This window comes from Pogonomyrmex barbatus, unplaced genomic scaffold (genome assembly GCF_055798465.1).
Source record: "Pogonomyrmex barbatus isolate J1 unplaced genomic scaffold, ASM5579846v1 scaffold7, whole genome shotgun sequence".
Taxonomy (NCBI): domain Eukaryota; kingdom Metazoa; phylum Arthropoda; class Insecta; order Hymenoptera; family Formicidae; genus Pogonomyrmex; species Pogonomyrmex barbatus.
The window spans coordinates 1,584,509-1,603,893 of NW_028297171.1; the positions used below are offsets into that span (position 1 = coordinate 1,584,509).

The 19,385-nt window shown below is 46.2% G+C and overlaps 1 protein-coding gene across 1 annotated transcript; it reads right to left on the minus strand.

Moving 5' to 3' along the window:
- LOC148934865 (uncharacterized) lies at positions 1-1,867 on the minus strand. Its single transcript, XM_089083158.1, has one exon. It carries the CDS (start codon positions 1,594-1,596, stop codon positions 58-60), a length of 1,539 nt encoding a protein of 512 aa, XP_088939284.1. The 5' UTR covers positions 1,597-1,867; the 3' UTR covers positions 1-57.
- Positions 1,868-19,385: the final 17,518 nt, after the last annotated feature.

Genomic DNA, 19,385 nt, shown 5'->3' on the forward strand with positions numbered 1-19,385 from the left:
TGATTAAGCCACGCGTGGACAATGTTATAGTGGGGGCGTGTGAATACTCTTGCGGATTTAAGATTGCGATCCTGACGCTTCTTCGGTCGTCTCCACGACGTTCACCGGACGCGTACTCCTTGGAGGATCCGCGCGCGCTGCGTCCGACCCACGGGGCGGATCCCGACCGTTTCCCGGTTCGTTGAGGCGACTGTTATTATATTGTCGTTTCCGACATTCCTCGATTTCATGGCCGCGATTTTTGCAATATCTGCACCATTTATCGTTAAGCTGCGATCCGTAATCGCGCGGCCCTCTGTCGCCTCCCCCCGATCTAGGCGATTCGCGTTTCTCGTAAAGCGGCGCAGTTCGTCTTACTTCGTCGCGGCGCTCAACCCACTCGGAGGGGTAGCGCGGTGCATAGTTCCGATCGCGGTCTCTGTATGCGTCGAGTCGCGGCGGCGAGCGTCGTCGTTCCGGCGGTGCGGGCTGCCTGTAGCGCAGGCTAGGCCCCGCACCTGTTTCGGGGAAACGACGGTTTGCGCTGAGGGTTTGTTTGTTTGGGCTCAGCCCTTGACGGGGCGGCATTCCGTAACGCTGCCGTTCTATCTCATCACGCTTGGCTATAATCTTCGCGGCGGCAAATGCCTCGAACGGCTGGTAAAAATGTTCCGGTTTGAGTTGTAAACGTAGTGGGGTGGGCAGACCCTCACAGAAACATGAAGCGGTGAGTTCGTCTATCTCCCGGTTCGTCGCGGAATCTATCGTACCGTGGGCCCGACGTTCTCCGTCCCTTATGGAGGCTCGGAGTTCCTTGACGCGGTCGATGTAATCTAGCATATGCTCTCCCGATTTGAGGTGCACAGCGGTCAATTCCCCGCGGTATTGCGCAACACTTTTTATCGAGCCGAAGGCACTATTTAATAAATCTGACAGTTGTGTCACTGTGTCGCACGGTTCGTCGGCGACGGCTGAGTGAGCGTGGCCGCGCAATTTCGCTACCAGTAAACGCGTGAGGGGTCTCTCGAAATGAGGCGGCAGGATGTCGCGCGCTTGCCTGCACGCTCCGAGGAATTTCGACAAAGGGATGTTATAACCATCAAAAATTGGAACGAACTCGGTCGCCTCGCGATAAGTTATCTTCGGCGCGGGAGGGAGTTCCGTGCCCGACTCATTCAGCTCGCCAAAAGGGGCGGGCGTTTCCGTGAACCGTTGCCCAGCGGGAAGGCTAGGGCTTCGCGGTGGTAGGTCGCGTCGTGTCTCGATTTCGTGGCGAATGTTATTCAATTCAGCGCGCATTGCAGCAAGCATATTATTCATCTCGCGCACGGCGGTTCGACTCTGTTCCGCTTCAGCGCGGTCTCTTCGAAGCGCTGCGCTCTCCGCCCGAATTTCTTCTCTTTCCCGTTGTAATGCGTCGGCGTCGGCTTGTAATTGTGCGGCGCGCTTGGCCATGTTGGCTTGCATGACATCGAATTCGCTGTCGGTATACTTAGTTTTAGGGGCACCCGGCCTGTCTACGGAGGTCATCTCTGCGTCGTCGCTCGCGAGCTTTCCCTTTTGAGCGCGCGTGGTCATGTCCGTTTCTTTCTCGCCCTTTACCGGTGTACGAAGCATAAGAAACAGCTACAGCGCGAATATGACGCGGGTCGGTAGGATGTGTCGAAATTTTTCGATTCCTCCGATTAACGTATCCCACCGCTGTCACCAGAAATATGTTACGTCGCAGGCGGTGGCGAGATTGCCAAAGCAAATCGCCACGTGGCACTGGACCAAGGCGGGAATACGCTCGCCTCTCGGCGACGCTGCCAGCGATCGAGCGGCAAATCGCCAACAGCGGTTCGGAAGAATTAAGGAATTAAGGAATTAAGGAGTACGAAACCCTGATTATACTGCTCGAATCCGAGGGAACCCCTCCGATAATGTCAGCGGCGAATTATTAAGTTCTCAGGAAATTTCAGTGAATTACACGGCTAACGTTGCGTTTAACCAGACGTTGGGCGATTATTAGACTGTAAGCGGATCAGTGCAACAGAGAAGTTGGTTAGCCGGCGCGATAGGATGCCGTCGGGAGCGGGATTGGTCTCGTCGAGGTAGTATCGCCCGCAGATGTTCTCTATAGCGTTGCCTAATTCCCTGAGCACTTCTAGAGACACAGTAAAAACTTCGGTGCAGTCAGGGCAGAGCTCAATGTCGCGGACTATTACAAGACTAGCGCGGCAGCAATCGCAATGATCCCGGGCGGAAGTATACCCGAACTGGAACGCGTGGGCCAATTCAAGACGATAAGTAAGAGCTCCCTCTGGTATTTCCTCCTTACATCGAAAGCAAAGATATTCGGCACTATTAGGGAGTAACTCGGCGATAGCGTCGTCCACGCGTCGATATCCGAACGTGGTAAGGCAACGCACCGTGCTCCTACGGTATCTGTATACGGCGGCCGGGTGAGTGCGCGAATCTCGTGGCTCGAGAAAGCAAGGCGGGCACATTACGTCAAATAACGGGAATTAATATTACGCGGCGAATATTCAATATTAAAATGATATTACGAAACTGGAATATTTCCGTGCGTAGCGATAAACCGGCTCAAAACCCTACATGCCTTAGGAGAAAATGGCAAGGGCGGCAAAAAAGGGTCGGTCGTAAAACCCTTCCGGTCGGGCGATGCAACTATGCGACGGTCGGTCGACGCGAACAAAACGAGTGACGCAACCCGAAAGAATCTTGAACGCGAGTACTCTTATATTCATTCACGTCTAATTCCTTTATACTCTATATTTTACTGAAACGTATGCAAGATGGGAACGCGAAAGCAACCGGGAATAAAACTTGATGTGTGATTTTCACCTACCTTTCGGTGTCCGCTCTGCGCAGATACTCCTCGAGGGAGATGCGTGGTCCGAAACTGCTTCCCTGGTAAGCTGCTACGGGGGTGGACGGGGCCGGTAAGGCGCTCCAGAGGCGGTCGTGCACGAGAAGTTCGTACTCGCCGTCGTAACTCACTTCCTCGCCGATGATCGCGTTATGATCGTAAATCGCGGCCACGTGGAGGTCGTATTCAAGCCGCCGAAGTGCGTTGTTACGACCCGCGCGATTCCTCCGTGCTTTAGGCATTCGGCAGAGGCTCCAGGCGTATATTGTATTTAATTAAAAGATTAGAATTACCGCGTGCTCGAAGTCCAATGTTTCCTTCGTGGTAAGTGCGGATAACGCACAACACCTTGCCCCCGGAAACGATTGGAATTCTCGCTTTAACTGCTAATTATTCGGTAAAATAAGGTTTGAGTTGTTAATGCCCGTTGCCTCTTTAGCCTCGCGAACACTTCCGATTTCTCGCGGCGATAGGAAGGATGATGCAATGAATGACACGTGGCGAATACACTGTACTTACTATATTCAAATATTCATGAATCGAATTACACTCGCGTAACACTTGGTTAAATTTAGAGCAATACAAAATTTAGAATACAAATGATCACTTAATTAACTTAACTAGATTGAGACGAAATAGAATTGACTTAAAATTAGAATTGGAATTGGGATTGGATTTGGATTGACACTCGCACGATGTGTACTACTCGACGGCGCGTACAAGAGTGAACGAGCATGGCCGCGCGTTGTAACGCGCGCCTGCGGCGGCGCTGTTGCGCAACGTGGCGGTAGCGTGGGTACGCCAACGCACGTGGCGCAAGATGGCGGATGGCGTGGGCACGCCAAAGCACGCGGCGCAAGATGGCGGATGGCGTGGGTACGCCAAAGCACGTGGCGCAAGATGGCGGATGACGTGGGTACGCCAAAGCACGTGGCGCAAGATGGCGGATGGCGTGGGTACGCCAAAGCACGTGGCGCTCGCGACGGTCATAGCCTATAAAGCTAGACCAGACGCACATATCTATAATGGTCGTTGGTCGGCCAATCAGCGCGCGGCTGACTGGAGATGATGCGCAACAGCAACGCGAGCCTTATTGTAGTATTAATAATTTTACAATTATTTAGGTTCATTGTTAGCGTGATTTATTTATTATTATTATTTAATTTTATTACTTATATTTATTACAGTGTATATTCACTGGCGGTAAGGCGCAACGCGCGATATGTCAACGGCAGGAGAGCCGGTTGTTGCCAACTTTGGCTTGAATAGTGGCGCTTCTGCGCAGGTGGGAAAAGGGGAAGGAAAAGAAATTTTTACGTTGGCTCTCCTGACGTTACAAATACAATATACGCCTGGAGCCTCTGCCGAATGCCTAAAGCACGGAGGAATCGCGCGGGTCGTAACAACGCACTTCGGCGGCTTGAATACGACCTCCACGTGGCCGCGATTTACGATCATAACGCGATCATCGGCGAGGAAGTGAGTTACGACGGCGAGTACGAACTTCTCGTGCACGACCGCCTCTGGAGCGCCTTACCGGCCCCGTCCACCCCCGTAGCAGCTTACCAGGGAAGCAGTTTCGGACCACGCATCTCCCTCGAGGAGTATCTGCGCAGAGCGGACACCGAAAGGTAGGTGAAAATCATACATCAAGTTTTATTCCCGGTTGCTTTCGCGTTCCCATCTTGCATACATTTCAGTAAAATATAGAGTATAAAGGAATTAGACGTGAATGAATATAAGAGTACTCGCGTTCAAGATTCTTTCGGGTTGCGTCACTCGTTTTGTTCGCGTCGACCGACCGTCGCATAGTTGCATCGCCCGACCGGAAGGGTTTTACGACCGACCCTTTTTTGCCGCCCTTGCCACTTTCTCCTAAGGCATGTAGGGTTTTGAGCCGGTTTATCGCTACGCACGGAAATATTCCAGTTTCGTAATATCATTTTAATATTGAATATTCGCCGCGTAATATTAATTCCCGTTATTTGACGTAATGTGCCCGCCTTGCTTTCTCGAGCCACGAGATTCGCGCACTCACCCGGCCGCCGTATACAGATACCGTAGGAGCACGGTGCGTTGCCTTACCACGTTCGGATATCGACGCGTGGACGACGCTATCGCCGAGTTACTCCCTAATAGTGCCGAATATCTTTGCTTTCGATGTAAGGAGGAAATACCAGAGGGAACTCTTACGTATCGTCTTGAATTGGCCCACGCGTTCCAGTTCGGGTATACTTCCGCCCGGGATCATTGCGATTGCTGCCGCGCTAGTCTTGTAATAGTCCGCGACATTGAGCTCTGCCCTGACTGCACCGAAGTTTTTACTGTGTCTCTAGAAGTGCTCAGGGAATTAGGCAACGCTATAGAGAACATCTGCGGGCGATACTACCTCGACGAGACCAATCCCGCTCCCGACGGCATCCTATCGCGCCGGCTAACCAACTTCTCTGTTGCACTGATCCGCTTACAGTCTAATAATCGCCCAACGTCTGGTTAAACGCAACGTTAGCCGTGTAATTCACTGAAATTTCCTGAGAACTTAATAATTCGCCGCTGACATTATCGGAGGGGTTCCCTCGGATTCGAGCAGTATAATCAGGGTTTCGTACTCCTTAATTCCTTAATTCCTTAATTCTTCCGAACCGCTGTTGGCGATTTGCCGCTCGATCGCTGGCAGCGTCGCCGAGAGGCGAGCGTATTCCCGCCTTGGTCCAGTGCCACGTGGCGATTTGCTTTGGCAATCTCGCCACCGCCTGCGACGTAACAAGGCCAAGATCGACCAATTGCATACGCAAGCAGAATTCTGAATAAAGCGGAACAAAACTACAATACAACGGAGAAAGAATTGCTAGCCATAATATGGGCCGTCAAACATTTTCGACCATACCTCTATGGAACAAAATTTCAAATAATTACAGATCACAAGCCATTGATCTGGCTATTTAGTATAACAGATCCTGGTTCACGATTAATCAGATGGAGGCTCAAATTAGAAGAGTACGACTATGAGGTGATACACAAGGCAGGTAAAGGCAATACAAATGCTGACGCGCTCAGCAGAAACCCGATCGCGTCTGACACACAGATAAACAGCATCGAGCGCGACAAGGAAGAACGCGAATATAACAAAGAAGACAAGGAGCAAATAATGTACGAATATCATAATGCCCCCCTCGGCGGACATCAAGGCGTAACACGTACCGTAAATCGAATACGACTAATGCACAATTGGCACGGACTAATACGAGATGTGGAAGAATACATCGCCAAATGTGAATACTGCCAGAAAAACAAACTAAGCAAGAAAACCAAAATGCCTCTAGTACTGACCGACACGGCAGAAAGACCGTTTCAAAAATGCGCCCTGGAGCACTGTCCTACATCGTAGGACCACTCACGGTCACCATGAAAGGAGATTGTTACGTCGCAGGCGAGACGTGCTACGCGTGGAGCGAGTCTGCTCGCACTGGGCTGCGTGTTGGTTTTTTGCAAAATAACTTGACCGGATTACTGATATAAATTGCGGTTGTATACTCCGTATAGAAAAGTCGATAGTCTCCTGGAAAAGACGATATCATGCGATCCTATCTCTGCGTCTACGTCAATGACGGTAGGATTCGGTAAATCGTAAAAAGAAGTACTTTCTTCGCGTAAATATTCCAAAAATGCCACGAATGCCTCGGAGCAAGGATCGCAGTCGGTTACCTCGCGCCAAATAGCCAATCCAGTGCCGCAAGAATTGCAAAGCCTTTCTTCTCGAGTAGTCCCAACGTTAATATAATGTCTTAAGATAGCGGTGAATTGTTGATCGAAATTATACTGGGATTTACACTCTAGGCATATAAGACTGGCGGAATTTGTATCGGTAGCTATACCGACAAGACCATAACCGAATTCGACTACACACCGAGAGATACTTATTTTTGTATCGGTAGCTATACCGACAAGACCATAACCGAATTCGACTACACACCGAGAGATACTTATTTGGTCGTTAAAGACGGCGGCTGGATGTGTTCTTTCCTGACGCGAGCTTTCCGATCGTCCTCTGCACATAACGCGTTTCACGAACAAGAAATGAAAATTCACTTACTTTTCGTTGGCCCGGTTCCTGGATTCAGGCTTCCGATTCTCGTTGTCGGCCTGGCGGGTCTCGGGATGCACACTAGGATGCGGCGTTGCTGGACTCGGAGGACTTGGAGCCCACAGGCTGTTCTCGTAATACGCTTCGTATTCCGGCTGGTAGGTTTCTTCACATCCGAGCAGTTCACTCAAATCACCGGTGAGCGCGGATTTAATTTCGTATAAGGCGCGGCGAATTGCACGCTGATGTCCGGCACGGTTTTTACGATTCTTAGGCATCGGGAGTGACCATGAAGGGAAAATACTACTTCCCTTACAAGTTACGAGTATTAAATTGAACTTTCTAACGCGATGACAATCTGTAACCCTCTGTGGAGAGTAGTGCGGGTGGACGCACAACTTGCTAGCCAAGAGGCGGGACAGGTTATCAGATATTTCGTAATTTGACGATTTAAAAGTGCGTGAGAAGCGATACCTCTCTTGGGGGTAGTGCGGGTGGACGCACAACCTGCTAACCAAGAGACCAAGCACGGCCTCCCTGGACGCTTGCGTTTGATTGAATTTCGCGTGGTCACTCTACCTCGCGAACTCTGTCGATTGTACGTTTCGCTAGGAGGGGTGGAAGGGTTTGGATTTATTAATTATTTAACACTGATCACTTTTCACTTATATATATATATATATTGTAGAATATTCAGATACAAGATTAATACAGAGATTGATTAAATTGTAAACGCTTTTACAGTTAAGTTTAAATTGAATGATGTTAATAAAATTGAATTGATTCAAATTTATTTCTTAACACTAGAATTGGAATTGATTTGAGTTAACACTTAGAATTGGAATTGATTCGAAATTATTCTCTTAGCACTAGAATTGGAATTAGTTTGAAGTTATTTCCTACTACTAGAATTGGAATTGATTTCTCTTAACACTAGAAATTGAATTGGAAGAGGGAGTTCACGGACTGGAGGTCCTCTCCAGTCGTATTCGCGGGATGAACTGAACGCAGTCGGCCGTGCACTGATGTGCTTCGATTCGGCGGCTCGAAACTGCGGCGACGCTATGGTGGGGTGCGCGCCCAATGTGGGAAGCGCTGGCGGTGGGAGTGCGGCGCTCGCGTGGGAGGCCAGAGAGTTGCCCTGGTGGGGCTCGCGGTGGCCTAGGGACGTATCACGTCTATTCCTTGTTCCGTGCTATACAAAAATTATCTCTATAAATTTGAAAAGAGTAACATTTTTACCATAGGGCATAAAATTATTAATTTATTCGTTTATTCTGACGCGACAGACGTGACATTAGTTACGGATCATAAACCATTAACCTGGCTTCACTCGGTAAAAGATCCGACCTCACGTTTAATTCGATGGCGTCTTAAATTAGCTGAATACGAATACGAAGTAATCTATAAAGCAGGAAAGATAAATGCCAACGCTGACGCACTCTCCCTCTAATCCGATTCTCCCAGTCCGACCGCAGAAACATGCGGCACCGCTCAGCGACGATTCAGACGAATCCCTCTTCAGTAACATAAACAAAGATAACGCTCAAGAGTCGAGCGGATCACATGCCGACATTCCACAGAGCGATAAAGCGAGCACGGAACTAGACTCAGACAATGACGACCATGACGAGACCGACTCCGACGACGACTCCGAAAATGAACCGCTCGTAGACAGAGTCAATACCCCTTTTGAACTTAAGAGACGATTTTTAAACGAAACGAACGAACGTTTGTCTTGGAGAAAAGATAATTTAGCGATATTCGTATCTCAAACCGGTGATCCCCTAGACAAAGGAGCATTCGATCTAAAAGAAAGTAACAGATATCCTGCCATGAATGAATTATCGATAGGAAAAGTAAAGGTAACACGCGACAAAAAAACGTTACATAATCGCCATGGTAATTGAACAAGGAAAGGGAATCTCCGCGCTAACAGAAATGCAAGCCCTTCGAACTGCAATAGGCTCGTTAGTCGATGCAACTCGAGAATTAGATTTAGCGACATTATCGATTTGTAAAAGTAACGTAGGCACGATAGAATGGCGAACAATATATAGAATGCTCAGGGATACCTTCTGGGACGAAGGAACGAAAATCACAATTTGTAATAACCTAACCAGTATACCTAATAGCGAAAACCGCGACGAAATAATTAAAGAGTGCCACGCCTCTGCAATGGGCGGACACAAAGGCATAACTAAAACGTACAATCAATTAAAAACGAGATATCAGTGGCCCGGCATGAAACGAGATATACAGAACGTAATAAATAACTGTCAGGAGTGCCATATTAAAAGACTAGTCCGAATAAAACCGAGGCAACCAATGATTTTAACGGATACACCCGATAGGGCGTTCGATAAGGTTTCTATGGATATCATGAGACCGTTGCCGACAACCTCCGTCGGAAACTCTTATATTTTAACTATTCAAGATTTGTTGACGAAATATTCAATAGCCGTTCCTTTAAAAAATCCCGCGGCAATCGACGTAATCGAAGCATTTACGAATGAGTTCATATGTATTCACGGTGCTCCGAAAGCTCTATTGACAGACCAGGGGACACATTTCCTTAATAATCTAATGCGAAATAATTGCACGGAAATTCCGGATAACATTACAAAACCACAGCGTATCGACCGCAATCGAACGGTTCTATAGAGCGCTCCCATCAAGTTCTATGGGAATACTTAAAGCAATTTGTGAATAAACACAGCGACTGGGACTGTCATCTTAGGCTAGCAAGCTTCTCATATAACACCAGCGAACACGAAGGGACATTATTCACTCCCCATGAGTTAGTTTATGGTAGGTTGGCAAGGACCCCTACTAGCGAACCGGCGCCAGACGACGACGAAAACGAAAGTTATACGCGTTACCTAACGGAGCTATATAATAGAATTTCCGAGGCTCAGGCAATGGCCAGACGTAATTTGATAAACGCTAAAATAAAATCTAAGAAATATTACGACAAGCGAACGGTGCAGATGTTACGTCGCAGGCGGTGGCGAGATTGCCAAAGCCAATCGCCACGTGGCACTGGACCAAGGCGGGAATACGCTCGCCTCTCGGCGACGCTGCCAGCGATCGAGCGGCAAATCGCCAACAGCGGTTCGGAAGAATTAAGGAATTAAGGAATTAAGGAGTACGAAACCCTGATTATACTGCTCAAATCCGCGGGAACCCCTCCGATAATGTCAGCGGCGAATTATTAAGTTCTCAGGAAATTTCAGTGAATTACACTGCTAACGTTGCGTTTAACCAGACGTTGGGCGATTATTAGACTGTAAGCGGATCAGTGCAACAGAGAAGTTGATTAGCCGGCGCGATAGGATGCCGTCGGGAGCGGGATTGGTCTCGTCGAGGTAGTATCGCCCGCAGATGTTCTCTATAGCGTTGCCTAATTCCCTGAGCACTTCTAGAGACACAGTAAAAACTTCGGTGCAGTCAGGGCAGAGCTCAATGTCGCGGACTATTACAAGACTAGCGCGGCAGCAATCGCAATGATCCCGGGCGGAAGTATACCCGAACTGGAACGCGTGGGCCAATTCAAGACGATACGTAAGAGTTCCCTCTGGTATTTCTTCCTTACATCGAAAGCAAAGATATTCGGCACTATTAGGGAGTAACTCGGCGATAGCGTCGTCCACGCGTTGATATCCGAACGTGGTAAGGCAACGCACCGTGCTCCTACGGTATCTGTATACGGCGGCCGGGTGAGTGCGCGAATCTCGTGGCTCGAGAAAGCAAGGCGGGCACATTACGTCAAATAACGGGAATTAATATTACGCGGCGAATATTCAATATTAAAATGATATTACGAAACTGGAATATTTCCGTGCGTAGCGATAAACCGGCTCAAAACCCTACATGCCTTAGGAGAAAGTGGCAAGGGCGGCAAAAAAGGGTCGGTCGTAAAACCCTTCCGGTCGGGCGATGCAACTATGCGACGATCGGTCGACGCGAACAAAACGAGTGACGCAACCCGAAAGAATCTTGAACGCGAGTACTCTTATATTCATTCACGTCTAATTCCTTTATACTCTATATTTTACTGAAACGTATGCAAGATGGGAACGCGAAAGCAACCGGGAATAAAACTTGATGTATGATTTTCACCTACCTTTCGGTGTCCGCTCTGCGCAGATACTCCTCGAGGGAGATGCGTGGTCCGAAACTGCTTCCCTAGTAAGCTGCTACGGGGGTGGACGGGACCGGTAAGGCGCTCCAGAGGCGGTCGTGCACGAGAAGTTCGTACTCGCCGTCGTAACTCACTTCCTCGCCGATGATCGCGTTATGATCGTAAATCGCGGCCACGTGGAGGTCGTATTCAAGCCGCCGAAGTGCGTTGTTACGACCCGCGCGATTCCTCCGTGCTTTAGGCATTCGGCAGAGGCTCCAGGCGTATATTGTATTTAATTAAAAGATTAGGATTACCGCGTGCTCGAAGTCCAATGTTTCCTTCGTGGTAAGTGCGGATAACGCACAACACCTTGCCCCCGGAAACGATTGGAATTCTCGCTTTAACTGCTAATTATTCGGTAAAATAAGGTTTGAGTTGTTAATGCCCGTTGCCTCTTTAGCCTCGCGAACACTTCCGATTTCTCGCGGCGATAGGAAGGATGATGCAATGAATGACACGTGGCGAATACACTGTACTTACTATATTCAAATATTCATGAATCGAATTACACTCGCGTAACACTTGGTTAAATTTAGAGCAATACAAAATTTAGAATACAAATGATCACTTAATTAACTTAACTAGATTGAGACGAAATAGAATTGACTTAAAATTAGAATTGGAATTGGGATTGGATTTGGATTGACACTCGCACGATGTGTACTACTCGACGGCGCGTACAAGAGTGAACGAGCATGGCCGCGCGTTGTAACGCGTGGCCTGCGGCGGCGCTGTTGCGCAACGTGGCGGTAGCGTGGGTACGCCAACGCACGCGGCGCAAGATGGCGGATGGCGTGGGTACGCCAACGCACGTGGCGCAAGATGGCGGATGGCGTGGGTACGCCAACGCACGTGGCGCTCGCGGCGGTCATAGCCTATAAAGCTAGACTAGACGCACATATCTATAATGGTCGTTGGTCGGCCAATCAGCGCGCGGCTGACTGGAGATGATGCGCAACAGCAACGCGAGCCTTATTGTAGTATTAATAATTTTACAATTGATTAGATTCATTGTTAGCATGATTTATTTATTAATATTATTTAATTTTATTACTTATATTTATTACAGTGTATATTCACTGGCGGTAAGGCGCAACGCGTGATATGTCAACGGCAGGAGAGCCGGTTGTTGCCAACTTTGGCTTGAATAGTGGCGCTTCTGCGCAGGTGGGAAAAGGGGAAGGAAAAGAAATTTTTACGTTGGCTCTCCTGACGTTACACAGAGAAACTTTTGTATAGGCGACCAAGTATATTTACTTAGCGAACCTAGGAAGAATAAACTGTCCGACCAGTATTCTGGCCCGCATGAAATCTTAGAGATTTTCAAAAATAATAATGTAAGAATTGCGTTGAAATCAGGAAAAACGCGCGTTATACACGTAGATAAGTTAAAGCGACCGGGGAATCGGAGCCCCACCACAACTGACTCCCCACCAGATGGCACTTCGAGGAGTAAGGAGTGTGCTGCTGCAGTCAGTTACCGACGGACCCCAGACAAGTCAACATGTCGATAATCGTTACCATCGCCTGCATCTTCTTACCAGCAACAGTCCACTGCCTCACAGGATATGACTGCGGTGGAACGGGACTCAACATTACCACTCTCTCCCTCCTTGACGTAGGAGACTGCGACGTGGAAGATATTGAACCAGTCAAAACATCTGTCCATATACAATTACTCCAGACGGCCGAATACGAGACAATCTCTGCATACCAGTGCAAGGTTAAGATCGACCGAACAATATATTACTGCGGAATGCACTCACATGTCTCAATAGTAACCGAGGGTCGAAAACAATATGTGAAGGAAATCGGAGCATACAACTGCCAAAAGATACACGAAACCGGATCCTTGGCCATTGGCACCGCTTTCGTTGACCGGCTAATAAATAATGCCACTAACCATCGCAGCGTAACACTGGCAGGACAAGCTTTTACTGATAGTCGCTGCGCAGGCACACAATATACGGACGGCTACGGAACCTGGGAGAACGTCGTGGTGCAAGCAGCCGTTGAAATAACTCTGCGCACGTTCACGATGCCTTTTAAAAGATCGATAGGTAAAGTGAATCTGCCTTCGGGAACCCAGTGTCCATCAGCGCAAGGAGGCTGCAATGACTGGGACGGCACGGAGACATTTTGGAATCTCCCCTACACAGACGGTTGCCATTTCAACAAGTATATTTTGTACGAGGGTACAGCAACGAAATTATCACCAAAGACATACGAGCAAGCACCCGAAATATATACAATGATCACCAAGGATACCACCTTCGCATTAGCTAAAACTACAGAGACAAATCTTTGCGGATACAAGTTATACTACACGGAACATCCCAAACTACTAATTTTCGAGACGCAGCCTGGAAGATCCTTCCAGTCTAGAATTAAAATCTCTGTAGACAATTTAGATATCTTCTCATATGTTAACTCTGTTTGTATACGTAGAGAAGCATATTAAAACACAATTAACACGATTGTACAAGGATATAATGAAACAAAACTGTTCCCTAGAGAAAAAAATCCTGCAAAACGCCCTCTCACTATTCAGCATCGCTCCAGACGAAATGGCATTCAGAATCATGAAAACACCGGGATATACTGCAGTCACTGCCGGTGAAGTTATTCATATAATAAAATGCATACCGGTGGATTGTAAACTACGACGCACCGACAATTGCTACAATGAACTCCCAGTGACTTATCGAAATCACTCACTATACCTACAACCAAGATCACGTATCCTCTCGAAGACGGGCACACCCAAAGACTGCAACGAGTTGCTACCCAATCTCTATAAGATTGATTGACAGATTGACAGGTAGTATAACGGAATCGCTACCCCCGCCAACCATACAACCACTCACCAAACCTTTGTGGAAGTATGTGAGCCCTGATGCACTAGCCACCAGCGGGATCTACACACCTGAAGACCTAGATCGACTCAGGGATCATATTATGTTTCCTGTAGAGAAACCCTCGATGCTTAATACAATGCATATTATGTTTCCTGTAGAGAAACCCTCGATGCTTAATACAATGCGTGGCGCAATGGGCCGAGAAATACCCAAGGGAATTGTAGCAATGCTTAATCTCTTGGATGAAGCCTCATTAGACCATATCGCAGAGAACGCAGGTAGAAAGCTCTGGGATGGTTTTATCACATTTTGGATCGGCGAACGCTGGTGTCTTGGCATTATTCATAATTGGCAGAATTATTAAATTGTTAGTGGACACAATAATCCATGGTTATGCTCTACACTCGATCTATGGCTGGAGTATCCATTTAATCGGAGCTATCTGGTCAGTAACTCACCTCCTGCTATTCCTGGGAAAATCCAGCAGACTAAGGTAACGAACGAGGAAGAAAGATGGCAAGAAGAAGCATCAGCGCCGACTCCTCAAGAAAAGAATAGTGATGTGAAAACAGTGCCGGATCAATCGTACACAGAATTGCGAAAATATCTCCACAAAAACGAACGAATGTAAGAAATACTAAGTTAGGCATTGTTATAAAGTAATGTAAAAATTGTATCTCCTAAAACCTTTAGGTAATATTTAACTAATATTTGATCATTTATGATTTATATCTTTATACCTTTTTATACTTAGGATTAAGATGAGAAATGTCGGTCAAGTGCCTCCATTTCTATTATAAGGGGGGGGGGTGTCACGTCTGTCGCGTCAGAATAATTAATAATTTTATTTCCTATTGTAAGGATATTACCCTTTTCAATTTTACAATGATAAATCTCTATAACATGAAGCAAATGTTACGTTACGAATGACACAACGTCGTTTTGTCCGAGCGAAATTTGACTTGATTTTATCGAATCGTATTCGCACCGGGCTGTATGGGGGAAATTCCAAAAATTTTATTTTGGTAACGGTAAGGAACCTCGAGCGGCAAAGGTTCTAGATCAAAAATTTGTAGTGATTTAAATTTAGATGACGAAATCTCGAGCGGCAAAGATTCTGTTTGATTGTGAGACCTTAATCGTCTCGTTGGGTATTTCGCCTATGTAAGTTATGTAGGAAGAAACTAAGTCTTCTTGAGAAAATAATTTCGTGCGTCCCGATACTGTTGTCAACGTCTATGATAGTCGGGTCTGGCAACGACTCGAATGTTTGATCTTGTTCTCGTAAATGGTTTAGAAAAGCAACGAAGGCGTCGATGCATGCGTCGCAATTATTTATTTCACGACAAATGGACAACTCAGTTGGGCAGTGCTCGCACTTTCGCGACACCGGGCTATTTCCGATATGAATAAAATGTCTTAATACTAATCGAAATTGTTGTTCGGGGTGAATTCGTTCACAGTCTAGCTTGCACTGATGGCACAAAAGTCCCGCGTCATTGTAATCACTGGCGATACCGAACAACCCATAACCGAATTCAGTAACGCAATGGCAAAGACTTATGCGACGCGTGTATATTGCAGCAGGGGAAGTTTTCGGTTTTCGCGGTCTCTCGAGTTGTCCCTTGCACATTGGCGGTCCTCTAAATTCGAGTACATGCAGCAATAAAAATCTGTCCTACCTTTAATAATAGTTGTAGAGGATTTTACTCCTAATTTCCATATATCTTTCCTTCCGTGGATCCGTGGCGAGCATCCGTAGCGGCGGCAATCTCGGGGTACGGAAGGTGATGGGGGTCAGCTTCCACGTTGGAGGCGGCTTCGGCGACCAAAAGCTTCCGAAGAATAATTGTTCGTAATCTTCGTCGTAGGCTGGCTCGACACCCAGTAGATTTCGCAAATGTCGCGGGAGTCGATAGTTCAATTCATAAAAAGGTTTTTTCAGTGATTGTTTTCGGCCTGAACGGTGGCGACGTTTCGGTGGCATCGCAAAGAGATCTTACTGCAATAATTCATTATGAATTTTATTTCGTGACTCTAGGCTGTGCTCTTGCACAGAGAGATGCGCTTGGTGACGCAAGTGATAGCGTTATCTACGGTTTGTTATGTCTCACGGGCGACTCTGCAGTGAGCGCCGCAACTCAATGCTTCATGAGAACACAACATTCCGTATTAATTTGCGTTTATTTTACGCACTGTCCACGATTCCGACAAGGTGTCGTGCCTCGCGGGCGACTTTCAGGAGCGCCACACGTTTGGTGCCTGCACGAGTACACGAAACCTTGATAACGAAAATGTACTTGAATTTGGAATTTAGAATAAATAGATCGTTATAGTTCCTCGTCGAGGCGCCGGCGTGTCAAACACGTAACAGCGTCAATCCAGAGGATCGATACAACGAACTAGTGTGTTTTCATTCGGAGTTTTTTAATTTATTCGATATGCTTAAAAGATCTCTTTATCCTCGCGAACTCGATCGTTTCATTCGTTCCGCTAGGATAGGATAGGTGGGGTTCGCTAATGATCACTCGCGGTTCAATTTTCACCTCGTATATTTGAAATTAAGAGTGAGTAGTATAATGAACTTTATAATATTAGTGACTTAACCGCACTAGTCTTATAAGTAGAATTGAATAGTAATTCTTATAATTAGAATTGAAATAAAGAAAACTCTCGGTTTAACACGCTAACGTGCCGAGGATTAAACTTAGAGGATTAAACTTACTCGCATCCGATCCTAGGAGAGGATGTGTTCACGAGCCAGGAACCTTCCTGGCTGGAGACTCGATGTGAACTGCACGAAGGAGCCTCTGCACTGGACTCCTTCGTTTTCGGCGGCTCGAAGTGCGGCGGCGCTCTGATGGGAGCGGCGGCGCTTGCGTGGGAGGCGCTGATGGTAGGGCCCCGGTGGTCATGTGGGGGAGCACCAGCGGCTCCCGTGGTGGGGATGTTCTTTACCCAGGGACGCATCACGTCTTTTATTTTTTTATATATTCATATATATATAACACTGAAATAATAGAATTGAACGTTATAATTAGAATTGAATAAACTGTTGAGGAATGTAATGAAGAAAAATATGTTTTGAAAAGGTATGTCTACGCGCTTGACGTGACACCAGCTCCAAGGAACCAGAAAAATATCAAACAATTTCTCGGCTTAGCCGGATATTACCGAAAATTTATACCCGATTTCTCTGAAATCGCGAGGCCGCTGACGGCACTTCTGAAAAAAGAGAGCAATTTTATATGGGAAAAGGAACAACAGCAAGCTTTTACTTCATTAAAAAACACATTATGTACGGAACCATTGCTCCAATACCCAGACTTTACGCGACCATTCATAATTACTACAGACGCATCTAATTATGCCATAGCAGGCATATTAAGTCAGGGAACAATAGGAAAAGACTTACCTATAGCATACACATCTCGAACACTTAACACTGCCGAACAGAATTACTCGACGATCGAAAAGGAGTTACTAGCCATAGTATACAGCGTGAATTATTTTCGCCCGTACATATACGGTAGGAAATTTACCTTGGTAACTGACCATAAGCCTCTAACATGGTTAAACTCAGTAAAAGATCCAACCTCTAGATTGGCACGATGGCGACTTAAATTAGCAGAGTACGAATACGAGGTAATATACAAAGCCGGAAAAAGCAACGTAAATGCAGATGCCCTTTCCAGAAACCCAATAATCCAAACACTGCCATTAAGACTTAGAGAAAAGGCAAATTCCATATCCATTGACGATACTGATGAGTCATTGTATAACGCTCAAGCGGCAGATAAACCGAACAAAGAGAGCATTAGAGACAAAACAGCGATAAGTAATGATAACGTTGACAGCGATGAGTCACAATCCGAGACGCAAAACTCTTCCGACGACGATAGCAATAACTCAGATAATGAACCCTTATTCGAGAACGCAAATACGATGGTACGACCCCACAGAGAATTCCTAACAGAAATTAACAATTATTTAACCCAACGAAAGGATAATGTAGCAATTTTTGTGACAAACCGGGGAGAACCGATAGATCGAGGGCACAAGATTTAAGCTAGACACAACTTAATACCCGAGATAATAAACGTTGAGATAGGAAAGGCCAAAATAATGGAGAACAAGAAACGATACATTATTGCATTAATATTGGAGAAGGAAGCATCCGAAATCATTGAACGAGATAACTTAAAACTTGCCATAGGATCCTTGCTCAACGCCGCGCGCGAGCTAAACTTAGAATCGATATCAATAAGCAAGGGAGCGATAGGAAACATATAGTGGAACATCACGTATAAAATATTAAGAGACACGTTTTGGAACGAAGTAACAAAAATTATAATATGCACACACAAGGTTAGCACACCGCCAGCCGAGCAGAGACGCGATATAATCATCGAAAACTATGCGTCCGCAATAGGAGGCCATAAAGGCATCACAAAAACGTATGAAAGAATGAAAGAAAAATACTATTGGCCACAAATGAAAAAAGACGTACAAAACGAAATTAACAATTGTCGTGAGTGCCAGGTAAAGAAATTAGTAAGAATAAAACCACGTCGACCTATGGTCCTCACGGACACGCCTGAAAAGGCATTTGATAAAATCTCAATGGATATCATGGGTCCGCTACCCGTAACAAATTCCGGAAATCAATATATACTCACAATACAAGACCTGCTCACAAAACATTCCACAGCCATCCCTCTGAAAAACCCAGGTGCTATCGATGTGGCAGTGCCTTGACACATGACTTTATCTGCATTTATGGAGCACCTAAAGCTATCCTGACCAGGGAACGCACTTTCTGAACAACTTAATGAAAAATATAGCTCGAAAATTCAAAATTAAGCAGTTTAAAACCATGCATATCGCCCACAGTCAAACGGATCGGTGGAACGCTCTCATCATGTACTATGGGAATATCTAAAACAATTCGTCAGTATGAACAATGAATGGGATAAATGTCTTAAAATAGCAAATTTCTCTTATAATACCAGCGTACATGAAGGAACGCGTTTCACACCACACGAATTAGTTTATGGAAAACTAGCTCGTACGCCTATCGATAAGGATAATTTAGACGGCGAACAAAACGAGAGTTATGCGAACTATTTAGAGAACTTGTACGACAAAATTTCAAAAGCACAGAGCATAGCTCGTGATAATCTAATTAAGGCAAAACATAGATCTAAACAGTACTACGATAAAAAATCGAGAGAACGAAATTTAAAGGTAGGAGACGATGTATATCTGTTAAAGGAACCTATTAGAAATAAACTCGCTGACCAGTATATGGGTCCGTTCGAAATTATACAATTGCTAGAAAATAATAACGTAAAAATTTTGATCAAACATGGCAAAACCAAGATAGTACACATAGACAAATTAAAG

Bases quoted from the DNA above. Each gene is read 5' to 3' on its own strand.
- LOC148934865 (XM_089083158.1), bottom strand. From the start codon at position 1,596: ATGCTTCGTACACCGGTAAAGGGCGAGAAAGAAACGGACATGACCACG.